At 36.8% G+C, this 26,755-nt stretch overlaps 1 protein-coding gene across 2 annotated transcripts; it reads right to left on the bottom strand.

Moving 5' to 3' along the window:
- Positions 1-3,074: 3,074 nt before the first annotated feature.
- On the bottom strand, positions 3,075-26,528 carry ZBTB41 (zinc finger and BTB domain containing 41). Of its 2 annotated transcripts, none has more exons than XM_074961171.1 (11): positions 26,448-26,528; positions 24,188-25,424; positions 21,257-21,464; positions 19,867-19,936; positions 16,346-16,493; positions 14,988-15,117; positions 12,527-12,622; positions 11,579-11,685; positions 8,784-8,889; positions 7,693-7,781; positions 3,075-6,907 (listed from the first exon to the last, which is right to left on the bottom strand). In XM_074961171.1, the coding sequence occupies exons 2-11, from the start codon at positions 25,305-25,307 to the stop codon at positions 6,258-6,260; spliced, it is 2,724 nt and encodes a 907-aa protein (XP_074817272.1). In that variant the 5' UTR covers positions 25,308-25,424; positions 26,448-26,528; the 3' UTR covers positions 3,075-6,257. The 2 variants fall into 2 exon arrangements, with proteins under 2 accessions (XP_074817272.1, XP_074817271.1); XM_074961170.1 differs by lacking the exon at positions 26,448-26,528 and adding an exon at positions 25,510-25,919.
- Between the last annotated feature and the right edge of the window lie 227 nt (positions 26,529-26,755).

The following is a 26,755-nucleotide window of genomic DNA, read 5'->3' on the forward strand; positions in this document are numbered from 1 at the left end:
AGCTACTGACTCCCCTCCTCTCCAAGCCAGTTTCTTCACACTTCCACTGCTGGACTTAGTTACCCAACTATGTTATTGTCAGATAATTGATGAAAGGCATGTCACAAGGTAATGTGATAAGGTTGCACAGAATTGGAATATGTTCACAGGTAACAGTGTGAATACTTTCATCTGGTAACTTTCAATGAATAGGGATGCATAGTTTTAGTTCCTTACTCAGATTAACATGTGTTTGGGGAAGAGGGACTACAAAAATAGAGGCAATGGCAGACATTTTTAAATTACGTCACTGGCAAACCACAGGCCTGTATTTGACTCTTAACATCCCCCAAAAGAAATCTAAAATGGCTAGTTTGCTGGAACTAGAGCGAGAAGGTTGAAAGCAGTTGTTTCCCTCTCCCATGTTGGGAATGTCAAAAAATTAAAGGGATGGCCAGTTGTGATGGTTCCAAGAATGGCACCTACTTTTGCTTAGTGCAAACCTGGGCAGGATTTGAATAATATTCCATTATCAAGCCTGTCTAGTCCAAAGCCTAGAAAAACTGCAACATGCAAACTTTCTGATCCTTCCAAGGTTCATTAGTTTATCAATTGAGGCAGTTAAACAGCTAAAGTGACCGAGTAGAAAGTTCATGTGTTTTTATGCACATAAAATCAATTTCACTTCTCTAAGTTCACCCAGGCATTTTGAAAGCTGTCCATGCTGGGGGAGATTTTCAAAGGCACAAACCGGAGTTAGGCATCCAACTACCACTGAGTCTTTGAAAGTCTCACCCATAACTTCCCATTGGGAATGACTAATACATTATCCTTCTCTACTCCTGTCTATTGCTTGCACATGGTTTAAGAGATCAGGCATAACTGGGTATATGGATATCTATTCCTGTTTCAGTTTTGGAAATTTTATGTTAAATTGCACAATAAGTGCAGTTCCTTTGATAGATCAACTACAAATGGCTTTGATAAGCCTTAAGATTTTTTTTTTAAAAAAAGGCTTCCCACATTCAAAGATCCGATCAAACCAAGGGTTTTTTCCTAAATTGAATTTAAATTTACAAAATAAAATGTAAGATCATGAGACAGCCACAAATTTGACAAAATTTCCAAAAAACCCAGATAGTTTATCTTCCATTATCTTTGAATCTGAAAGACAAGCAGAATACTGCATTTTCATGCTGTTAAAATCAGTTCAAATCTAGAGCAACAGCCACTCCTGCAAGAAATGTTGAAATGCAAGCAACATTAGGACAAAGGAACTTTAAATTTTTAATATCAAAGAATTAAACACAGGACTGAGTTATTCTACATTTACAATGCCTTGTAGCAGAGAGATTTTTCCCTTAAAAAAAAAGAATTTACTTTAGAAGACTTCCACCTAAAATAGCAACCTATTACAGACCATACTAAAAACACAGTATTTCATGTAACAGTTGCAAAATATTGCCAAATTATTATTTTTTTAATTTGCTCTTTTTTATATAAAAATTGAACATTTTAAAATGAACAAAATACTTTGTTATGGGACACTTCAAACAATTTTAAAATATCGTTACCTTTAATGCACCAGAATCATCATCAAAATATAGAGAAAGGACAGTTATGGGTTTTATCAAAGTGTCTGCCCCCCCCCCCCTTTTTTTTTTTTTTTTTAGCAGTAATAATACTTATGCATGGTAGCTTGTTAAAGAAGAGGCCCATGATGACATGACCTAGATACTCCTGATCTTATAAACAAGGTCAAAGATGACCGCAATCATAAGGATATATATTATGGAAATTGATCTTGAATTGCTTTTGTTACTTTTATGCAGATATCCATGAATGGATTCCCCATCCCCACCCCAAGAAGGAAAAAAGCTCTAATTTGCAACTATATTCTCACAGTTCACGTCTGCTTTACATGAAAGTTCTATCTTTGGGGGGGGGGGGGAAGGGGGGGTAATTCATTCCCTGTCTACATAATGAATTTTATATCTGATCAAACATATTATGAAGAAGTTATTGACTTGTTCTGAAGCATTATGTTTTGGATATTGGAACAAGTGACCTGTCCGAAAAATTCTGTTCCCAATATGTTTCTCACCAGGATTGTTCACTACAGTGTATCAGTTTTCTTTACACTTTGTCTTTTGTTTCTGAGATATGATTCATCTTTAAAAATAAAATGATGCAAATTAAAAGTAAAATCATATTTTATCTTCAAAGTACACCACAATATAAGCCAAGCTATACCACTATCACTACTACTGCTGCTGTTCAGAATAAGGACAGCCTTGGAAAACGATACTACTGTAAAAAAAAAAAAAGTAGCAATGCTCAGGAAGAATTTCTTAAAAAAAACCAGACTCCAACGAGAGACTGCTGAATTGGAATTAATTTGCAAACGGGATACAATTAACTTAGGCTTGAATAAAGACTGGGAGTGGATGTGTCATTACACAAAGTAAAACTATTTCCCCATGTTTATTCCCCCCCGTTCGTCACACGTACTTATGAACTGCTGGAAATGGCCCACCTTGATTATCACTACAAAAGGTTCCCCCCCTCTCACTCTCCTGCTGGTAATAGCTCACCTTACCTGATCACTCTCGTTACAGTGTGTACAGAAACCCATTGTTTCATGTTCTCTGTGTATATAAATCTCCCCACTGTATTTTCCACTGAATGCATCTGATGAAGTGAGCTGTGGCTCACGAAAGCTTATGCTCAAATAAATTTGTTAGTCGCTACGGTGCCACAAGTACTCCTTTTCTTTTTGTGGATACAGACTAACACAGCTGCTACTCTGAAACCATTCAAAGATATGATATCCTGGAATAACCAGTGACCCGATAAATACAAGCGAAAAAAAAATATCAAAGGTTTTTTTGAAAGGTATATGCAATATGTAAACAGAACATAGATGCAGTAATTTTTGCAGAACTACACAAGAGTTTAAGATTTAAAGAAAATTTCACAAAAACCCTTTTAGATAGACAAGGAGTACTTGTGGCACCTTAAAGACTAACCAATTTATTTGAGCATAAGCTTTCGTGAGCTACAGCTCACTTCATCAGATGCATATGCCTATGCTCAAATAAATTGGTTAGTCTCTAAGGTGCCACAAGTACTCCTTTTCTTTTTGTGAATACAGACTAACACGGCTGTTACTCTGAAACCTTTTAGATAGAAGAGCACAAACGAAGGTTCCATTTTTCTTCCACAGCTGTTTTTGTAGGAAGAAAAACAAACAACTTTTAAATATTTGGCACTGATCAGAATGTGACATTTTAAAGAGAGACCCACTTCCTCCTTCAGCTTTAAGTGCTACCAGATTAAAGCAGCCTTAACTGTAAAAACACTTTCTCAATGCTCATAGAATATGTTCTAGTTATGTAAGTACAAATACATGTTTATTGATATGAAGGTACCATGACCAAGAAGCTCTGATCTGTGCAGTCAAGATGGTTCATATTTTTCTCTCAATCCAAACCATTTTATTCAGAAATAGGGCTCTCTCAGGTTGAAGATGATCTCTCCCTGCTTATAGGATGAAGTACCACTCCATGGTGATTTACTTGACTCACATGCAAATTCACTATACCCATAAGGGCATAAGAATCAAAACCCAGCACATAAAAAACCCCAAAAGCGATACTATTTAATAATTTAGCACTTTTATGTAAGTTTTCCTACATAAATTATTTTTCCCTTCAGGCAACGACTGAGCCTGACCAGCAGGTAAAGATGCAAACTAGTTTGGTTAACTGTAAAACTGCACTGATGAACTCTTAGGCCAACATTTTTAAGAGTGTAGTGATTTGGGGTACCCAACTTAAACACCTTTAAAGTGGCTCCAGCTGAGCACCCAAAATCACTAGGCACTTTTGAAAATATTCGCTTTAATAATTAATCAACTAGAGTGATCTGCCAATGTATAAATAGGCACTATCATGACAGACTTAAAAAGAACATTAAGTAATATATGCCCCAACTTCAATCTCAACATTTAAATAACGTGAAGTGTGTTGCAGACTGATTGGATTTAAAAAACAAAACAGAACTTAACCACCAATATTTTTACGCCACTGTTTAATTGCAATCCTCTCCACACTCATGCAGAGGAAGAAAGTCAGTAAAGAATGCAAAGGTAGAATGTCAGTCTCAGAACTGTGCTGAGAGCATTGATGTCAGTTTATCTCTGACGGTATGAACATAAACTTTGGAAAGGTATACAGAGGGGTAAAAACTCCAGTGCTTGTCAACTTGAAAGGTACAAACTAAATAGTACTTTTGTGCATTGGAGCATAAGTATGGTGGTGATTTAAAAATTTTTTTTGCAGAGGACAAGCAGGAAGCGCAGTACTTGACAGTGTCCTTTTAGAAGATGGCATTCAATGGGCTGAATATTGTTGTATAATCTTAATTAGTACTCATCTTTTTACCTGACATATATACAGCATCTCAGTATGAACGTTCCCAGAGTATTTCTCTCATCTTGCTTTGTACATATAAACACAACAGTTAAACATACACTTGGTCCTACTATAGGAACTGAATTTTAAAGATCTGTAAGTCTAGGACTTCTATTGTGCTTCTTTGGACAAGTCCTTATTTAAATAATGATACATTTAAATTCTATGCATGCTAGTACTATTCAACTGCTAACAGAAGTCTTTGGTGCACTTAGATGAGAATCAGTTAGGTTGAAAAGCTTCTACACATGACCAAACACCCAGCTCTGACCCCAATCCTGCAAAGCACTCAAACACATCACAGAAAGTGATTAGCATTTTACAAGACAGGGCCATTAAGAGTTTGTAGCGGTAGGATGCTGACATTTTTTCAGAGACTATTATGCTCCTACCAAATGCAGAAGTTTAATAACTCACCGTGGCAAATGAACTTCCAGTTTCATAATTTAGAAATTGGATATAAAAAATTTACAATAATAATAAAAGTGAGAAAACCAGGTTTTTATGGGAAGTAGGCAAAGTTTAGTCTAAAATGTAATCCCTAATGAGACATAACTGAGAAACAAGTATGATTCTATGTATTTCCTTTGGCACAAGATTGACTGAGCCTACAACAAGGAAAGGATTATTTCGGGAATGAGGTTAGAAGTAGAGCCCTGCGCGAATACAAAGTCTGTATGCGCATCTGATCCACAATAATGATCTGTAGATGTCCATGGATTTGCAGGGCTCTACTTAGAAGAGAATCTGAGGGATTTAATAATTTAAATTATTCTAGATAGTGGATTTGATTTGGTTCCACATTAGAAAAACAGTAAGGAAACAGTAAAAGAATAGTTAAAGGCATTACGTGCTCTAATCTTCTTTCCTCTTCCTAATTATTTGTCACCTACATATGATGTATATCACGTAAGGTGAAAAAACAAATGACTTCCTTTCACTTTCTTTTCCAGAAGCCAGCTGAAGTTTTATAATTACTGATTTCATTAATCTTTTAACAAATTTAAGCAAATTACTTTTCTGAAAAGAGCTTTTTAAAATTACTTTACATATCAGTATTGTAGAAATGGGCATACTAGTAAGGGCTTCAGCTTGGTTTCATTCTGTGCTCATAAACAAGGATGAAGTAGTCCAATCTTTTATTACTGCCTGAGGGTTACAGTATATTACCACCACCTCTCTCAACCTTTCAAGGCCCAAATGTTGGAAACTTTATAGAAGATTGAACCAAGGTTAAGAGAGCACAAGTACTTTTTATATTCTCAGATTCATAATTCCACTACTCATATGAATTACAGTAAAAAAATGTAACCAGGTTAGTCTGGGATTAAGTTACATTTTATTTTAAGGTGAGGGATCATTAAGAGGTTTAGTTTCATATTTTTTCCGATCGTGACCCTAATGAATTCAACATAACCCTTAAACCTTCTAGTATATTTTCCATTATCCACAGAAAGGTTTATTTGGAAAGTGAGATGCAGACATATGAACAATTATTTTTATTAATGGCCAGGTATGGGATTAAAGTTTGCTGCAGCTAGTATTCTTAAAAGATATTTGAGAACCTATTTTCAAAAGACCTGCTATAAGATTTTTAAAAGCCTTTAAAACCACAAGAAACACTATAAATATACATTAAAATGTGTCTTAATGTTCATATATGTAAACAAATCTATTTTTTCCTTGCACTTAACAAAACTGTTCAGAAGACTAGAAGTCCAAATGAACTACAAAACTTAATAGCCATATTAGCCTTCTGGTGGCTAATGGCTTAGTAAGTTAAGTGGAATGTTAGGGGTCCAATCATGAATGTTCATTATTTGACATATTCTGTACAGTTGGAGCTGTATCAAGCCCTAATAAAGTTCCAAGGTAAGATTGGTCTCTAGGATCCAACATTTGCTCAGGTCTGACAGGATGTACTATATTTGCAGGCTGGGGAGTGAGAGTATATTTTTCCAGAAATGCCAAATCCGTTCGTTGATAATCTGGCTGCTGTGCCTGTGGGGGAAGAATACCATGAGACTGGGGTGAGAGAGTAGTGTTATGTTGTACTAGATCAGCTTGAGGTTCCCGCATCTGAACTGGTACCAGTGTTACTGGCACACATACTTCTGCTGGTACATTCTGTAGCATAGGTTTGACTTCTGTTTCGTAAACTTCAGGCTGATCCATGTATGGTTTAGACTCAATTTGGAAAACTTTGTCATCAGGGGTGTACTGTACTGGCAAGGAGATTACTTTTTCTTCAGAAGTGGTTACTGTTTCTTCTGCAGCCTTTGTTCCATGCACATGGTCAATATGGTATTTCAACTTGTCTTTTCGTTTAAATGTTGCATTGCAATGCTGGCAGTTAAAAGGTCGAGCATCTGAATGAATAACCATGTGTTTTGTTAATGTCTTCTTAATTCTAAAGGATTGGCTACAAATTTGACATTTGTATGGTTTCTCACCTATAGAAGAAAAGGAGTCAGCATTAATAGATAAAATGTGAAGTCAAGTATCACTGTGTAGAAATCATATGGTTGGGGATGGGGGTGCTATATTATATAATAAACACGGTTCTCAAGTAGCTGTACTGGAAAAATATGTTTGGCATCTGAGAAAACAATTCACTAAGTGAAAACAGAAAAGTTATTTTGAAGTGATATCAGTATAGCATTCTCGTCAAATCCAACTAGTTCGGATTTCTGCCAAGGGCACATGAAGGGGACCAGTCAATAAACCTAACAACATTCACGTTATTGTACTATTGTTAAAGAAGCTCAAATTTGCATTTTTTTTTTAAGGTCCTTCTAGTGAACAATTACTTTCTTGCAGAGAATAAAGAGCTGAGTATTAAGACACTTTCCCCTGGATAGCTGGGTTCCAAATCCTGATTTAGGTTACAAACTCAAATTAAGTATTCCCTAGATCTCCAGACTGAGTAGAAGGTATGAGTAAATTTGGTAAAAATACACAATGCGCATCAGTAGAACACATGCGAATCCAGAAGCTCCTTTGCCTGGAGAAGTCTAAAAAGAACTAACTACTACATTCAGAGGGCAGTATTCACACTCAGAAAAGGATGGCATACAACAAGCAGTAGGGAGCTCAGTTCATGCTCTATCTTGCTACTGCTGCCCTAAAGCGTCATAAAGCCTGAAGCGTTAGAAAAATTCTGGTCAGTCCTGTAGTAATTTATCATCTCCCGTCACACCAAGGTGGCAGTAACACAGAGTGATAGATAAAGTTTTACCTGAATGTGTCCTAAAATGCATTTCCAAACTTGATTTCCCTTTAAAAACTTTCTTGCAAACTTCACACTGATGAAATGTTGCTTTATATCTGCAAAGAAGAAAACATGTTTATATCAGAAGATCAGGTTTTTCCAAAAAGTCTCAAATATGTACATAGCCTTTAAAGATTCCACAAATTGCAGAAGAGTCACATATTTCTGTATTTCTCCCTCTGCATTTATATTACAACATAACACATAACTGGAGAGGACAGGCAATTCCTTTAGGCATCCACTTGTCAGAGGGCCATCTAGATTTTCTATATTTAATCTTGTTCTCTGCAAAATGAGTAGCCTAGTACTTTGTATTCAGACAGCAAATCCTTTTAAAACTTCCCATCTGAAACCGAAATGTGCCCTGAAGAGGATACTTCAGATCAACATCCAGAGTTGGTCTTCAGTTTAGCAGCAAGTTATGCTACAAAACAAGCTTAAGACTGGCTTATGTTCCTTTCCTCCCAAGAGGAAACAAGTGACAATGAAACATGTTGACTGAGGCAGTGGATTTAAGTATTGACAAAACAAAAGCTAAACAACCCTGTAATTGATTTTATGCATTTCTGTTAGCCAAGATTTACAGTAAATTATTCAAAATATGAATATTAAAAGCAATGACTTTATCCTGAAACCTAGTTCTGGTTTTCCATCTTAAAGTATAAGGACTTTGGGAGAGCTCACAGACTACTGAACTGATTTTTTGCAATTCAGTCATTTGCCCAGTTTGTAGAGGATAATTAGATTACGTTATTGTAGAAAACAGGCTACCAGCAAAATTAGATTGATAGAAGAACTGAATTTGATCACTTTTAAAGCTTAAGGTTATTCAGCCTAATTATGGTATGAAAAAGGTCTTGTTTGGATTGCCAAGATGGCTATTTCAAAACACAGATCTTGGCACTGGCTTTAGGTCACCTAAGGACCTTGACATAACGGAATTAGGGAGAAAGGCAAAACTAACATTTCACATATTATCAGAATAATTTATGAAAATCTGTCCAACTTTGTTTACAATATGGAAATGTTTATATTTTTAAACTTTAAAAAATACCTACTTTTGCCACACTTTCTCTCCTAGATGAACACTTTTGTAATGGACAGTTAGGTGATCTCTGCGGCCAAAACACTTTCCACACTCCTCACACTGATGTGCTTTTTCACCTTTAAAAGGAGACCAATAACAAATATAAATTAAGTTGTAACAAGAACTCAAGTTTCAGAAAAAGTACAACCATGTTTAGTACAAAGCCTCCAAACAACAAAAGCTCTTCCATATTTCAAAAGGATTTTCTATTACCCAAAGCAATGACTTCATGACCTTGGGCTGATCCAAGCAGACATGTAGTTTTTACCCATCTCTTCTGTGACGTTGCCCCCCATAATGCTTTACAGAAAAATGCTTATGAATGTAAATATGACATAACTGGAATATGTTTTATGCTAGATATGCCATGTAACATATCTCTGCAAAGGTTATGATCTACTCGATATATTATCCTATTTACGTATGTATCGTTTTTGTATTCAAAGTTATGAATATTGGCTATGTACTTGTTTGATTTTAAGTAACCTCAGTGAACCAGTTGGTCAGCTTCTTGAGAACAGACTATTCTCAGTAAGTGCCCAATCAAGAAACACTTAAGCAAACAATGAACTTTGAGAGATGCCAATCCACATCTGAGCTTTCCTGGGAATGTAGCTCAACCTGTAAAGTTCTGAGTCATGAATGGACATATGACTTGTCCACGTAACTCCAAAACTCCATCTTGCAGCTGGATTCTGCATAAGAGAGGAGGGGGTTTCCACCCACAAGAGAAAGTGTATATAAAGTCTGGGAGATCCCTCCATTTTGTCTTCAGCTGGCTCTAGACAGAGCGCCTCTCCACCCCCAAAGTATACCTGAAAGAAACTGGAACAAAGGACAGTAACCACAGGGGTGTGAGTGATTGCTGGACCCAGACTAGAAGGAGGCAGTCTGTAAGAGAAAGCTTACTGGAACATCTCTGAGGGTGAGATTTCATCTGTAATCACTTTCTTACTGTATTAGCCTTAGACTTGCGTGTTTTATTTTATTTTGCTTGGTAATTCACTTTGTTCTGTCTGTTATTACTTGGAACCACTTAAATCCTACTTTTTGTGTTTAATAAAAATCACTTTTTACTTATTAACCCAGAGTATGTATTAATACCTGGGGGGGGGGGGGGGGGGCAAACAGCTGTGCATATCTCTCAGTGTTATAGAGGGCAGACAATTTATAAGTTCACCCTGTATAAGCTTTGTACAGGGTAAAACAGATTTATTTGGGGTTTGGACCCCATTGGGAGTTGCGTATGTGAGTGCTGGAGACAGGAACACTTCTTAAGCTGTTTTCAGTTAAGCCTGCGTCTGTGTTTGTAGCAGGCTGACATGTCTAGCACAACCAGGCAGGGCACTGAAATCCCAAGCCGCCAGGGAAAACGGGCTCAGAGGTACTCCCAGAACAACAGGTGGCAGTCCCAAAGGGGTTTCTGTGATCCAACCCGTCACATCTTCATTTTTGGTTCCTCATTCCCTGGTCTCTTCTTCCTCCTATATGATTAGCTAATCTTCATGGCTGGGGGACATTACCCCATACTGCCACAGAGAGAAGAGGAGGGAAAGGCAAGAGAATGACTGAAAGTTCACCCTCTTTCATGAGACTTGAAATTTCACCTTTAACAATCCAAGCTCCAAGAGCCTTGAAAAAGCCTAAATTTTGGAGTAAATGTAGGACTGCTGTCTCTTGCACTAAGTTCTTAAAACTGATTGCTAAACTGGCGGTGCTACATCCAAATGTTAATCTTTTTTCAAGTTACCTTTTATCTTTTATGTTGTTTAAAAGTCTGGATGTTTCTTTTGAGTCATCTTGAGATCTTTCACAAAGTGGCAGAATATTTCTTCTCATGTAAGTAGAGGGAGTTTGAACAGTCAAAGTAAGTAACTTTCTGGAGGAAAAAAGGCAAATAGAGTAGAAAAGGGGATTTTTTTTTGGGGGGGGGGTGTATCTGAGTTTTCAAAGATTTCTTTGTTTTATAGCGGGTGTTAGGGTTTCAAACACTAAATAAGCGGTTTTATTCAAACAAGGGCTCGCAAAGTTTAGTCCTTGATCACTTTCATATCTTCACACTGTTTTGGAAAGTAATTTCCATCCTCTGGGGAATCTTATATTCCCTTAGGAGTCTGTTCTGGAAGAAAAATCTCCAGTGGTTCCAATCTTTCTTTTCTTCTACAGATCTAATCCATTTGCCTCAAGATGCAAAATAGCTGGGGGAAAGGGGAGTGGTTAAAAACACTTCTATTCTTCCACCTGCTTTGCTGTGCTCAGAGTTGATTCTCCCCATATGTAGGATTTCCTAACTACCAATCCACAATGGGGAACTTTAGAAACCAGACAGTTCAAATGTCATTTTCCCATATTTGTACTCAATATTAAAGTGATCAGGATGCAAACTTAGACAGAGATTGTGTGAATGACAGCTTAGTTTGTGTTATGGTGTTAATATTTCAAACAGCTGCTATTAGAAAAGAAATCTTAACTCAAAAAAAAATCCTCTTTTATCACATTTGCTTTTTTAAATAAATAAATAAATAAAATGTTACACCTTTTGACTGTCCCTCAGCTCTCTGTATTAACAGAGAGGAAAAATTCTACTCTTAAACTTTGCAAGTGTTTGAAGAGATAAATAAATCCGTCTGTAGGACACTGAAAGTAACATTTGTAATAGGCTTAAATACCACTCCTATTAAAACCTTTAAAAAGTATAAAGCATCCAAAATTAATTTTGCGCTCACTCTTACTTACTTTGATCAAACTTCCAAAGATATAGCCTACCTGAGTGTATTTTTTTGTGTTTTGTTAGATGGTCATGCCGAATAAACGTTTTCCCACATTCTTCACATTCATACCTCTTGTCATTATGGTGAACTCGTAGATGAAGTCTATATTAATAGACAGAGAAATTTATGTCACTGTTCAAGTTTAACACATTTATAGTTATTAATGTGATTATAAAAATAGCATTTTCCTCAACAGATCTGCATGCAGAACTAGTACAGCTGTAGGATATGAAGCTGGATTCCTTTCTGGCTCTCAACTAAATAACTTCCAGTTGCAGAATCATTTACTGTTCTTAAATGAGCCAGAAAGATGACAGCTCTACTTTCAAATCCCAAATTAAATTTGCAGTGCTTGTAATATCTTTTTCTTCTTTACTTGTAAAGGTACGCAAACTTGATATAGAAGTCACTGAGAACTCAGGATGTCTTTTTAATTACTTTTTAGACTATAGCTTCACCTTAACGAACATGGAAACTGCAGTACATTACTTGCCATGGTTCCCCCCCCCCAAACAGCACTTACTCAAAATTTGCAGAAGGTCTGGAAGAAGTCAACTTCAATATTATTTGTATTACAGTTGAGGAAAAGAACAATGCAAACATTTTGTTTCTTGCAGTTTGTCATTGAAACTGATATATTTAGTATGTGAAAGGGATTCTGTCATGTACTTTAAGACCCAAATTTAGATAATTAAAAATAAAAAAGGATTTTTCACACCAATATCAATCTAAATTCCCCAAATTTCTTTAAGTTAAAAAACAATTTTGAAAATTGTTGTTTACTCATATTGGAAACCCAAATCAAACATCATCAACATAATTCTTCAAGGTGTGTGGGCAAAAGGGGGAGAGAGAGAGACAGAGAGAGATCTATCTATCTATATCACCATCTAGAATGTGGTAGCTTAATCTCTTTAAACAGAATCAGAATCTGCTTCATTACCTGTAGGAACTTCCATGACGAAAACTCTGCCCACAAATACTACAAAGATGAGGCTTCTCCCCACTATGAATTCTCAAATGTTCTTTCAAAGTTGTTCTGGGTTTAAAAAAAAAAAAAAAAAGCAATGTTTTAGGAACTTAGTGTTACTACTACTTTAAAGTGTAGACAGAATAAATATTCTCTGATCTTGATGCATCACTTTAGGTAAACAGAGAATTAAATACGCAAGTATTTATATTAAATTATATAGAATATGAACAAATAAAGGTCCTGAATTTCATTCATCATGTCTAATCTTCTCTCCACAGGTTTCTTCCGGAAACAAGATACTCTTAAAGGGACACATATCAAAGCACATAAGGAATGCATGTTTATACAAAAAAGTGGTTTTTAATAATATTTTCTATATTGTCCCCACTGTTATTGGCAATTTGTGTCTTAATGATGGCTTATCCCTCCCCAGTACAACTTCTTTTTCAGCCTGATCCTAAGATATTCGTTCACTGCATGCACCCAAAAATTCTGGATTTGTGTGTGTATATCACTGAAATCACTGGAACCTCTCTTTGCTTCTTTTTGCTTATATGAAGACAAGAAAATTCCATGCAAAAAAGTTACTGCAAATCTATAGTTTAAAGTCAAAAGAGAAAAATCAAAATTATAGTCCTCACTGCAAGCCTAATTCAGCATAGTGCATATGTTCACATATGCACTAATGTGAAAGTATGCAGCCCTGCCAATTTCCTTTTTTCTTTTTCTAATTCTCTTCCTGTGACTTTGTGACCACTCAGTCAACAAAGGAAACTGATTGACTATACAACTGAAACGGTGAAATTTACTATTCAAAGTGCTGTCAAATATATAAGCTGTCAAAGAAAAAAATCTCTAGTTTCTTTTAATTAGTAATTCTAGATGTTACCAGTAATAGTTAAAATATTTTCAGTTAGAAGTACTGTGATTTTTAAGTTTGCTATTGAAACCAGTAACTCCAAATATATTTACTTCTGTGCACATATACAGCTACACTAAAATCTATAAACCTAAGCTAATGCAAAGTTGTTTTATTTACCAACAGCTTGTGTTACAAGCTAAAAATGAGTTACAGGGAATTGAAAATTTTGCTGGGCTTTTGTTCTTATGTACAGATATTACAACAAGCCAGTACATGTTCTATTTAAGTGTGCACGTGCCCTTCAGTTCTATAATTTTAAGCAGCACTGATGTTCCACTTTTTGTGTTCTGCTTGACTGCTTTATCTGCTTAAAAAAAAAAGCAAACAGAACTAGTCCCACTTGGGGCCAAATCCTCTTCCAACAGTACTCAGTGGGAGCGGTCAGCGATTTGGAATGAGTCCATAGGGAACATATATAAGCTCAGAAATTTTCGATGTATGATATCTTAAGATGTGTGGAACATCTCAGCCCCAATGACTAAAAGCAGAGATGATTTTGTCAAACCAAGAAATTAATTAAAGTTACCCTCTCCAAAAAGGGGAAAAAAGTGTACCTTTTTACATGAGATTCAAATATAAACTAATATCAGGTTTAATGTAAGATGTTTCAACCACAGTTTAAAAAAAAAAAAAAAAAGACAGCCTGGTTTAGCTCAGATGCTTTGCACAGCTATGTGAAAGGTTGTTTCATTAAAAAAACCCTCATACCAGGTTTCTCATACAATCAGTTAAGCCTTAACCCCTGAAGAACAAAAATCCTACTTTTGTACGGATTTATACAGTTTCTATAGGAGCCAACCACTGGCCCAGCTATATTAAAATGCTTGTGTTCTGAATCAAAAGTTAAGCATCTGCCATTCCAGGAACTATATGCATGGTGAAGATACATACCCAAAACAATAATGGCAGAAGCTATTACCCAGGTTTTAGAACTTCAAATTGCACATGGCTAGAAATTAGTAAATTTTGCTCCATTTAGGAAATGAAGAGGGAAAAAAAAAAATGAGTTTGTCCAATCAATTTTCTAAAATCTTTCATGACATTTTCTCTTTTTTGAAGGGGGCAGGAATGGCAGAGGAGAATATATATATTTTTAGAAGTTCAGAATTTCTCCAAGTTTCCCCCAGCCACTCCTATAAATTGTTTCTCTTTTTCTCGTTATCATTATCACACTCAGCAATGCACCTGTCACAGAAAAATCTCAATCCCTCTTCAGTTATGTAGCCAATGAAAGATATTCTTGCAAAATGCAGCAAATTCAAATACGGCCAACCAACTTCCCTAGTAGGTCTTCTATATTTAGTGTTTTGCGGTCAATCACCTCTGTTCTCCACTCTCATATTTAAAATACCATAAATGCATATATTGTTTATGGTAGAGATACTGCTTCTTTGATACATTGTCTTATTAACCCTCTGAAATTAACTGATTTTATACCCTCAAAGCTATTTACTTTCTATATTAAAAACTCATGTTATGCCAAGCCTTGATTGAGATATTCCTTCTTACCTTTCTCTGACCGATTTTCCACATATAAAACATACCCATTTTCTCTTCCCCCCGTGAGTACATTCTATATGGCGTTTTAGATTTCTAGTGTCATTGAACTGACGACCACAAATATCACATGGGAAAGGGCCTGAAAGAAAATAACCAGAACTGCTATTAGCTGTGAGTAATTACATTAAGTCACAAACAGACGTATATTTTGGGTCACTGACCCAAAAACAAAAAAAATACCTTAATCAACCTACAAGAATAAAAGGCTAGTTTAATGAATTATTATTCTAACATGCCTCACATTTTTTTCAGTATGTAAAATTTAAACATTTAATATTTTTTGCCATTTGTGAGTCAACAATTAAATTTCAGTTTGATAATCTAATGCTCTGAACTCTTGTACAACTACCATAAAAACAACCATTTAGTACTAATAGTATACAACCATGATGTGAACCTGCCTGGATTCTTCTAAAACTATTCTAGTTGACAAGAAGGGGTGAATATCAACAAAGGGAAAATTACTTTTTGTAGTGCTAACGAGGCCAATTCAATCAAAGTGGATATCGATATTCACCCCTTCTTGTCAACTGTTGGGAACAGGCCACGTCCACCTTAACTGAATTGGCCTCGTTAGCACTGACCCCCACTTGGTAAGGCAACTCCCATCTTTTCATGTGCTGTATAAATATACCTGCTTACTGTATTTTGCACTCTATGCATCCGATTAAGTGGGTTATATTCCTTGAAAGCTTATGCGCAAATAAATGTGTTAGTCTGAGGTGCCACTAGGACCCCTCGTTGTTTTTATTGATACAGACTAACATGGCTACCACTCTGAAACCTCATCTCTCAGCTGCTATGGTATCGAAAAATTAGTACAAGAGACTGAACAGTTCATAATAATTTGAATATGTTTAGAAGTTTATATTAATATTATATCTTTGGATTTTGTTTTATTAAAGTTTCCAGACTCACGGAATATTTCTCCCTCCTAGAGTTATCTATTTATTTGTATAAGAGTGCTGCCTATCAGTAAGTGACCTGGCAATACACGTACTTTGTAGGTGATTAACATACCTACACCTTTAATCATAACCAGAATTTCCCAGTCAGCTAGTCCAACATTGGATTTTGTACATGGTACAGTTATTTGGATGCATATGTTTAATATCACTGCAGTTTAATGAAAAAATCAAAAATTAGTATCAAGCTTTTTTTTAAAGCTTTCAAAAGCTTTTAAGAAATCTAATAAAATAAAATATTAAACAGGAGCAAAGGAAAAAAATATCAAACTCTGCACCCATTGGAGGAAGACTGTTTTACTTCAAATCTATTGTTTGCATGTCAGAAGGAGGTTTTTATACCAAGATGGAATTTTTCTTGATGCTTCAATCTTGCAAACCGGGATTTAAAGTGCTCTTCACAATAGGTACACTTGAAAGGTTTATCCTGAGTGTGAAGAATCATGTGTTCTTCCAAATGGGGTCTTCGAGCAAAAGATTTCTTACAAATCTAAAATGACAAAATACTTGGTCAAACATTAGCTAGAGACAAACTCAGGAATTTTTTTTAAGTTTCTATTGCCTCTTTAAAAAGATATGTATATAGATATATAGATAAAACCAAATAACTTAATTCAAATATAAGGGCAAGAGACCCCAGTAGTTGTGAAAATTCAAACGTTCAGCTTGCTTATATTTAGGCTTTGCAGAATTAGATTTTTTTTTTTATAATGTTGATACATAATATATATAATTATTTTGAAGTATTTAGATCATCATTTTAAATTTTCACAGTTGCACAAATTATGGGTTTTAAGCATTTAGATTCGTATCAACTTATTTTCACAACTGTGGGAAATTATGGATGGATGTTCGACAATCATTTCATGACAGTAGATGGTGAGACCCAAAAAGTTAAAGTTTTATAAACCATTAAAACACATTGTCAGTCTCACATGTCAAAATGTGCTAAGTAAATATCCTTAAATCAACAGTTTTAAATATTTGCTAGTCCATTTGTAACAAGCCTAATTCAGAAGTCAAAATCATTGGATTGTGCCAATGAAGTCTTACTTTGCCTGTCCGTAAATTTCAATTATCAATAGAAATATTTTTTTTCCTCCATTTGTGTGCGTATGGTGAAGTCACCATTTACTGATAAAGAGTCAAATCCTTCTAAGCCTAGTTGTAACTGCTGCTACTCCCATTTTTAGTATTCAGATGTGTCCAGGAATTTATCTAGTATGCTGCATAGCCAAAAAGCGTAAGTGCACCAAGTCCTAATGTTCAAACCCAGACTACTAGTACCGATCAAACATCAGGCAGCCGGTATGCATTTAGTGCATCTGAGTGGAGGAGCTATTTCAAACAAGGCCACAATTTCAGGGCCTTACCTCATTCTCTTGTTCAGTTATACGTGATAAAAATCCCATCCCTGCTCCAAAGTCCTTCCTAACAATATTTCCAATGTGCACCGCTACAGATAAATGAACAATACTCCAATTTTAAACTCAGGTAACACAAAGGATATTTTTTCTCTCTCTAAAGGCAGGGCTTGCAAAATCCACTCACTCATCTGACCAGGCAAAATCAAGCTTCCCAAACAAGTGCTCTCAAAATCTAAGCACTCTCTTTTTAATTTCACTTTTAGCTATGACTATGGGATTTGTAAAGAGCTGTATGTCTCATCTAAAAGACAGAACCTGCTGTCACATAATGCCCCTTACCATAATATGCACTGCGTCACAGACTCAAAGGAAAAAACTAACGAACAAACATTTCTGCTTCCTACAGCATCTAGGTGTCTCCCAGCCAACTACTAACCAAGCCCAAACTTGCTTAGTTTTATAAGCCTTAGCAAGATAGCATGTTATGGCTCACGATGATATGAACTTCTGGACATACAGCAGAGTTAGTATAGGTACAACCACTGTGTTGTTGACAAAAAATATTTTGATTCCTTAAAATGTTCCACCTCTTGTAAAAACATGATTTGGGGAAAAAAAAAAAAAATCTGATTCCATTGACACTAGGGAAATGGGAAAGGGGAGAGAAATCACACAGCCAAAACTTTCATACTAAATTGTTACTTTATTGATACCCAATTTCTTGGGGAAAACTAGAAAAGGCATCTATGGCTTTATATCTAAAGCTAGATTTGGGAGGTCTGCACAATACTTTTAGGACACTTAAAGCTTATATTGGTATCTGATTATTGTTCAGTAGGCATCAGCATACAGCCAAATGAGAAAGTATGGGGGTGCGAACTTTGCCCATACTACATTACATATTTTTTTGGTCTTCCCCTGAAGGAGCACCTCCAAGAATATACATTATGGGCAGCGTATGGAGTGTATGATTATGATCAAAGAAATCAGAAGTGTACTGCCATTACTTCTTGTCCTGCCTTCAGCGGACATGGAGAAATTTTGGTCACCGTCCTCTTTATAACAGCCTTTAACATACCTGAATACTTATCTGATCCCACTCAGTCTTCTTTTCTCAAAACTAAATATGCTTATTTTTAAAAAATATCATTCGGCATAGATCAGGTTTTCTAAATCTTTTATCATTTTTGTTACTCTCTCTGGACTCTCTCTCTAATTTGCTAAGTCTTTCTTTAAGTATGGTGCCCAGAATTGGACACAGCATTCCAGCTGAGGCCTCACCAATGCCAAGTACAGCAGGACAATTTCCTCCCATGTCTCACATATGACACTCCTGTTAACTCTCCAGAAAGATATTAGCCTTTTTAGAAACTGCATCACATTCTTGACTCATTCAACTTGTGATCCACTCTAAACTCTGGGTCCTTTTCAGCAGTACTACTACCTAGCCAATTATTCCCCATTTTGCAGTTGTGCATTTGATTTTTCCTTCCTACACATAGTACTTTGCACTTGTATTTATTGAATTGCATCTTGTAGATTTCAGACCAACGCTCCAATTTCTCAAGGTCATTTTGAATTTTAATTCGTGCAACTCCTCCCAGCTTGGCGTCATGTGAAAATCTTATAAGCACACACTCTACTCCATTGCCCAAGTAATTAATGAAAATATTGAATAGTACCAAACCCAAGACTGATCCGTGCAGGACCCGACTAGATATACATTCTCCCAGTTTGACAGACAACTACTGCTAACTATTTCAAGTACAGTCTTTCAAACAATTTTGTATCCACCTTATAGTAACTTAATCTACATCACATTTCCCTAGTTTGTGTATGAGAACATCAGTTGGAAGGTGTCAAAACCTTTACTAAAAATCAAGGTACATCATGTTGACAGCTTTCCTCCTATCCACTAGGCCAGTAATCATGTCAAAGAAGGTAATTAGGTTGGTTTGGCATGATTTGTTCTTGGCAATTCCATGCTGGCTATTCCTTGTGACCCTGTCATCATCTAGGTATTTGCAAACTGGGCTAAATTCCTTCCAGGATCTTTCCAGGCATAGAAGTTAAGCTGACTGGTCTATAACTTCCCAGTGTCCTCTTTGTTCCCATTTTTAAAGATAAGATATTCCACTAGTTTTTCACTATTGGCTTTATTTTTGTCTTTTTGCTAGTCATAATATTCAACTCCCATTTAATGTGAAATATATGCAAACATACCTATTTTAATGGCCACAGATATTTTGTAAAATTAAGTCCGGTACTTTCTATACAGCCACAGAATCTTATGCACACACTAAAATACAGTATTTAATATCAACCTGAAACCACAATATTTAACTTACACAGCTTATTTAGACTTCAGGGTGAATGATGCAATGAAAATACTCATTAAATCATTAAACCAAGTAATTTCTGTATAAACTAATTATAAAAAATCCCGTAGAAAAAACCTCAAGTTTGATTTTTTGGTAGACTTAAAGTAATGCTTACATCACATTTCCAGCCTTCACTCTTTGTCTTTTTAATGGAAAGAAATTCTTGTATGTTCTCTGGATGAAACCTAGGAGAAAAGATCAGTGAAAATGAGTAATGTTAGCTATACATTTCTTAACTCCGATGTTATTTATACTAATGCACGTTACTTAGCATAGCAAGCAGCATTAGCGTGCAGCTCTCGTCATTTCCAAAGTCTACATATCTCCACATTTGACAAACATTTTTTAAAAACATAGCCTTTGTTCAAATATGCAGTATATGAAATATTTATTGTTTGACATGACAGATTCTGAAGTTATATGCATTTCAACCACATACGTTAAGATCAGGTCAACAGAGGTATAACTTCAAAAAAATTTATATCTGCCCAAAACCATACCAGGAATATAATTTACAGATGGCCCTGGACAGCTCTACTGTAGAAGTTAAACCCAGTTTACATTCACCTTCTTCCTTTTCAAATAAATACAGTCTGCTAACATTATCATGTGTATCTAAACTGAAGTTCATCCAGCTTAAGCTGATGCAGGCCTCAACTCTGGCTGTACACCATGAAAGCCAGTCAAACATTACCATTCCAATCTAATCCAGTGAACTGACAAAGCTGTCATCAGCAGGCTGATGACACTGGAATCCTGAAGGCATAGCATATTAAAGAAAATTGACTAAAGGAACTTGCAGTACCACATGATAGTCCGTGGGCCAGATCATTTGTATTACACCACTCTAGGGGTCCTCTTAAATGAATATATCCCTGCCAGGGTCTATAGGTAAATAAAAATACTTCACTGATAACTGAATTAAGTGCATCTGATAGATCTAAGACTCTGTATGGACATTTGATTTTCATCATTCACCAGGAGGCTATATCATTGCCACCAAAACCAGTGCTGTCCCTGCATGAAGCCCAAACCTAACAACACAGTGAAAGGGATCAAGGAAACAGGAGGACTTTGGATATTATCAGATTTGCCTTGCCAGAAAAAAACAACAACACAATCTTACCTAAAAAGGGAGATAATTACTGAGAGGGTCAACTTTAATAAGTAGCTTTCTTGAGCAAGTTGAAATTTATAGTAGAAAGCTATTGTGATACTATCACTTCACAGTACCCTAATATGTTGTACACACACACACACACACAATTTTTTCCATTTTCAAAGTGCTGTACAAACATTGACTAACTTATCCTTATATGGTAGGTGACTTACTACTGTTAATTCTTATGTCCTGTTAAAAGAGGTGTCTTTTAAAAAACAATTCTAGAAAGAAACCAAAAGTTAAATAAATAGTTTCCCAATGTTTTGTGTTTTTATCTACTACAGCTTTGGGGCTGGAAAATACATTACGCAGAAGTGTAACAGACAATCCCACTCATACTTACCTCTTTGCATGTTTTGCTAGAGTCTTTTTGCTTGCATGCAGTTTATTACAATATGGACATTTGTGCTCCTTCTTATGAAATTCTGTTTCATTATTGTGTTTCTTTCTGTGAACTGTCAGGTTAGATTTTGTGGAATAGCGCTGATGACAAATATCACACTCGAAGGGCTTCTCACCTGTGTGCACACGGGTATGGATCTCGAGCTTCCCTAAAAAATAAAATGTTAGTTTAACACAGAACTATCATCAACTACAGTCAGCTTAAAGACACATACCACCGGACAAACAAACTAACTTACGTTCTTTATCATCTTCAGTACTTTCTTGTTTTTGTTAGAATCTCCACTCAGTGTTTTGAAGCCTAAAACAATATGGGGCCTTACACAGTTCTGATTCACAGCACACAGACCAGGGTGTTCTTGTACAGTACATGCACTAAATGCTTTCAGCCAACCTCCATAAATCTAGGCATATTCAACATACACATGAACAATTATTTTACTGAGTTTCACTGGGTAGCTTATAGGGATTATATAGACAAATCAAATAAAGGTTCCCAAAATACTTTAATCTTCACTATTTTTAAAATGTGTTTTATATTTACTCCACATATGCTGTTACCACATCCTGTATACATGAGCCTACATATTCATCTCTGTAAAGCACTCTCTATCCTCGACCGAGAGATGCATTACTTTTTCTTTTTTAAATAACCCAGTTCACGAAATACCTCTTTCAAAATAGGGAGCAGTCTGGAAACTTAAAAACAGAGCTTTGTGTCATTTATTTTGGTATAATCAAAGACTAAGAAAAAGAGAGACCCTCGTACTTCATCCATGATTGGGTCCCAAGGCATTATAACAATACTAAAATAAAATAAAAATAATAATCTCGCCTTCATTCCTTCTACACTGATTTTCATTCTCATTCATGACTTGGCTAAAATTGGACCCCAATCCTGCAATGTGGGTCTGCACTTGTGGAATCAACTGCAGGGCCTTGGACTGGAAGGGGGTTTATTTCTCTGTAAGAACACCTACACACTACTTTTGGACACTCTATAAACACAAAGAAAGAAGCGTATTGTGGTTATTAAAATCGCCAATGAAAGACAAGCTTTTATTTCTCCTTCCACTCCTCCTCCCACCCCCCCTTTTAAAACACAAAAGTTTCGTGGCTCTAAATTACAAGAGTGCAAAGAGAAAAAAAGTTTGACTTTGCACTACCACTCAAAATATTTCATAAAAAAAACCCTAAAACTTCAGACTATTAGGCTCTGTAGTCTGGACTTTCAGTATCAAAAAATCACCAGCAACAGTTATCAAATTCAGAGAATTTTCCACAAGTTTCTATTTTAAAAAAGAGAGAGAGAGAGAGGTCTCACCTTTTTTTAATGTTGAATAGTTATTATTATATAATCTGTGACCTTGGACAACTCATTTCACCTCTGCCTCAGTATCCCCATCTGTAAAATGTGGATAATAATACTTACCAGGTTGTTGTTAGGATCAACTAATTAATGTTTGTAAAGTGCTTTGAAGATGAAGAGCACTATATAAAAGCTATCAAGTATCTAGCTAATAATAAAGTGTTGATACAAGAAAGGTCCGAAACCAAAATGGTTTCCTGCCTTAATGATTAAATTCAAATACCATCAGAGCAAGCTTGCCCGTTTCACTATAATATGTCTAAACATATAAGTCAGCTTTTTTCCCCCATATAATGACTATAAATTCTTAGATCTTAGGATGACAAATTTATAGTGGTAGTGTTTTAGTAGTACTAAAAAGGGCCTGATCTCGTGAGATGCTGCTCTCATGACTCCCATGACTTCAGCAATCAGTTGAGGAAGCTCAGTACCTCATGATCAAAGTTTAGAAATACATTAACTATCCCAGCTGAAATGAAAAATACTCATGGAGAAGGAAAAACTCAGAGCCAAATCCATGGGGTCAACGGGACTGCTTATGTGAATAAGGCAGGCACGATGTGACCCTCAGTTTAGAAAGATAGTGGGGAAGCTTTGGGTACAGACTGAAGAGCTGTCTTGATACCCTGAGGAACATTTATCACACCTAAACCAGAACTTAATGTGTAATTAAAAGACTTTAACCTGGCTTTGTAAAAACAGTGTTATTTTATCCCACACCTAAAATTTCAGCCAGCACGTCCCTCAACAAGTGGTATAAAATTAAATTTGACAAAATCTCAATGGATCATGTCTTGTAAGTAAAAATGCAATTAAATAAATTACTAGTGATCCACACATGAAAAATTTTGCCTTCAGATCTCAACAAAATTTAAGTTTACTAATGGCAAGACCACTTAATGTTGCAATCAGATCTAGTTTAAAATCTAGAAGTGAGTTTAGTGTTATTCTGCAGCCATGTCAAAACATCTTATTAGTTATGATATTTGTACAAGCATACTAGGCTCATTTTGAAAGACAGACCTCATCTATATTTCTTATGAATTAGAACTGTACATGCAAGTGTTTTCATCATCAGGGAGCCACATGCTGGGGAGTCCATGTTTTTTTCATAAGAAATAATTGCTTCTGTAGCATTTAATATAGTATAACTCTAACAGAAAAGTCAGCTACCTTAATCAGCTAAAGTTGGACAGTTTGGTGGGAAGTCAAGCCCATGTTTCAGATTTCTTACAATTTACCTTCCATTCTACTAATAAGTTACTGCACTCTCTTCAAGCCTCTTCTGTATACTAAGAATTGAGACCACAACTGGGGGAAGAGAAAGATTTGTCATTTGCAGGATTTTAAAAAATAGCACTCGAATTAATTCACTTCCTAATTTTAGTGCTACAGTAATGATAATTGTCTATAAACATAAGAGTCAGAAAGAACTCAGTTTATTTTCCACCTGAAAGTACCACCATGTGGTAAAGAGAAAGGAGACTAACTAATTGCTCTTACCTGTTCGATCAAATGTTTTGTCACACTTGGGACACTGCAATAGTTTTTTGCTACTACTCTGAATGATGACTGGAGTTAAACCTTCAGGAATATTTCCTACTGAATCAACTAGCTCAGGACTCACTTCAGTATCATTATGTTCTTTTTTACTTTGCTCTTCAGTATCTGAATCTTCATCTGATATTTCTTCTTCCTGGCCCTCTTCATCTGCATTGCACTCACTTCCACTATCTTCACATTCATTTTTAACAGACATTTCTCTCTCAGAATGCACTTTATCCAAGTTGCTGTCAGACACATCACTTCTTTCGTTATCACTGTTATCAAACTTAGCTGGGCATTTACGGTTCCTTGTAGATCTTCTGGTAGAAAAGTCTGCTTTCTCAACCATTTTTAACCCATGTTTTTTTTCCAGTGGAAGGGATCTGTGAGCTTTAGCCAAGTGGTTTTCTAAGGATTTCTTGTAACAGAAGTTTCGACTGCAAAAAGTGCACTGGTGACTATTTGATAGTTTTCCAGTCAATTCATTGAGAGTTTCAACTGGTACTGGGTTTTCAGTTACCACTTCAGATTGTATGGTGGAAATATTTTCATTATTGAGCAGTCTGACTGCATCTATTATGTCTAAAAATTTAGCTGCTTCCAACACTAAAGGGATTTCATTTTTATACACAAAAAACTCAGATGTGTACAAAAACTCAAGCAAATGCTGAAAAACAGAATGAGTTACATGATCCAGTGTGACAACATCCGTGCTTGGGTTTTTGCTCAAACAAGCATGAAAATAACTACTGCCAACAGCTACAACAACTTTGTGCGCACTAAATTCTTTTCCTTCTACTATGATAAGTAAGTCACAAAAAGATGGTTGTTTGTGTCTATCATCATTTAAATATTTAAGTAGATTTTTATTATACTGCAGTGAACTTAAGAGTTTTCTTTGTTCTGGTGATGGAGGAAGTTCTTGGGAACACTCAAGCTGGCCTGCAATAGCTACTTCAGCAGATTTGGTGACAGTTTCTTGGTCAGAATCTACAAGAATCCCATCAGAAATATTTTTCTCATGGCCAAGATGTATCTTCTCATTTAGATTTCCAGGGAACTTTCTCCTTTTCTTCATTTCAATAGTACAGCTTTAATATCTGAAACTTCATAAGCAGCAGAAAAGATTTATGGTGAAGCCTTAATTCAGTTCTGAATTTTTTTTAAAACAGATTGATCAGAATATTTTCATAATCTGTAAAAGAATATTATTAATAATTACACTTGGGACACAACAGTATATAATTTACTTTCTAAAACTATATACAATTTCTACTTACTTTTCTGCATACTTTAAGCATTTACTAAATTATTCAAACCTAGTCTCTTCCCATTCTGGCCTATCATGTAACATTGCTGTACACTGATAAAAGAAATAATGTGACATCTGTTTATTAGGCAGCTGAAGAGTGTGCTCCTATAGTTTGTGAAATGTTCCAAAACATATGCAACATATCATTCTTAAACAGATTTGCTTTGCTCTTTGAAGCATCTTTTCAGAACCAGAACAAAATTAAAACCAAAACCCAGCATCAAGATTGAATATTGGCCTTATTAACTGTGCACGTCTCACACTGGTGTTGGCTGGGTGACACTCGCTGAACTCGAAACGGTGCATTCACGTTGAGGCCAATCAGATATTCTGTGCTCAATACTCCATTCTCCTCTTGACATCCGGACTGGGGAGTTTTGTGCTCCTGCAGAACAGCAGCGCGATACTTCCTGTGCGGCTCGGTGAAGAGATTTCGGGTGGCAGGTCGTTTTGCCTCCAAATGTCAAATCCCCAGCCCCGCACGCCCCTGCTTCGGCTCCGGATGCGGGGAGCAACCTCGGGCGATTGAGAGTCTTTGTCCCGCCCGCCCCCCGAGACCGGCTCGGGTCACCGCCGCACGGTCCCCAAGGGCAGAGAGGGAGAGGGGCCCTTCACCTCACCCCCAGGGAGCCGAACAGCCCCTCCGCCCCAGGGGAGCGACGGGAGCGCCCCTGCTCCCCGCTCCGGGGCCTGCGGAGGGTCCCCGATTCCCCCTGCCTCGGAACGGGAGCAGAGTCCCCAACCCCATGGAGCCGCCTCTTTGCGCCCCAGCGGGCCGGGGCGCTCACCCGCCCCTCCACACAGGGCGACGGTCCAGCCAAGGGAGGCGTAAATCGTTCGCCCCACTGGATCCGCCCGCCAGCCGCAGAGAGGCCGCTCAGCAGCGGTCGCAGCAGCAGCACACACCTGCTCCGCGCGGCTCCCCCGCCGCTGCCTGTCAGCCGCTAAACTCCGCCGCTGCGCTCGCGACCACAGCCACCTCCCCCTCCATTTCCGGGTTCCGGCGCGCCTGTGTCAGACGCAGCCTCGCTCTGAGAAGAAATACCTCGACGCACGCGCAGGTAGTAAGAGCGGCTCTTGTACGTCACTGCGTCGCTGGAGGACGCGGTGTCCCCTGTGCGCTGCCCAGCCAGCCTGTGCAGGAGAGTCCCGCCCAGGGAGCAGGGCGGAGCCTGCCTGTCAAAGTGTCTTGTCTCAGGGCGCGCACGTGCTGG

Source organism: Natator depressus, chromosome 8 (assembly GCF_965152275.1).
Source record: "Natator depressus isolate rNatDep1 chromosome 8, rNatDep2.hap1, whole genome shotgun sequence".
In the NCBI taxonomy this organism is placed as follows: domain Eukaryota; kingdom Metazoa; phylum Chordata; order Testudines; family Cheloniidae; genus Natator; species Natator depressus.

Coding starts and splice junctions, on each gene's coding strand:
- ZBTB41 (XM_074961171.1), bottom strand. CDS start 25,307: ATGAAGAAAAGGAGAAAGTTCCCTGGAAATCTAAATGAGAAGATACAT. Junction 21,465..24,187: donor CAAAACATTTGATCGAACAG/GTAAGAGCAATT, acceptor TTTATTTTTTAG/GGAAGCTCGAGATCCATACC. Junction 19,937..21,256: donor CTAGCAAAACATGCAAAGAG/GTAAGTATGAGT, acceptor CTTTTCTCCTAG/GTTTCATCCAGAGAACATAC.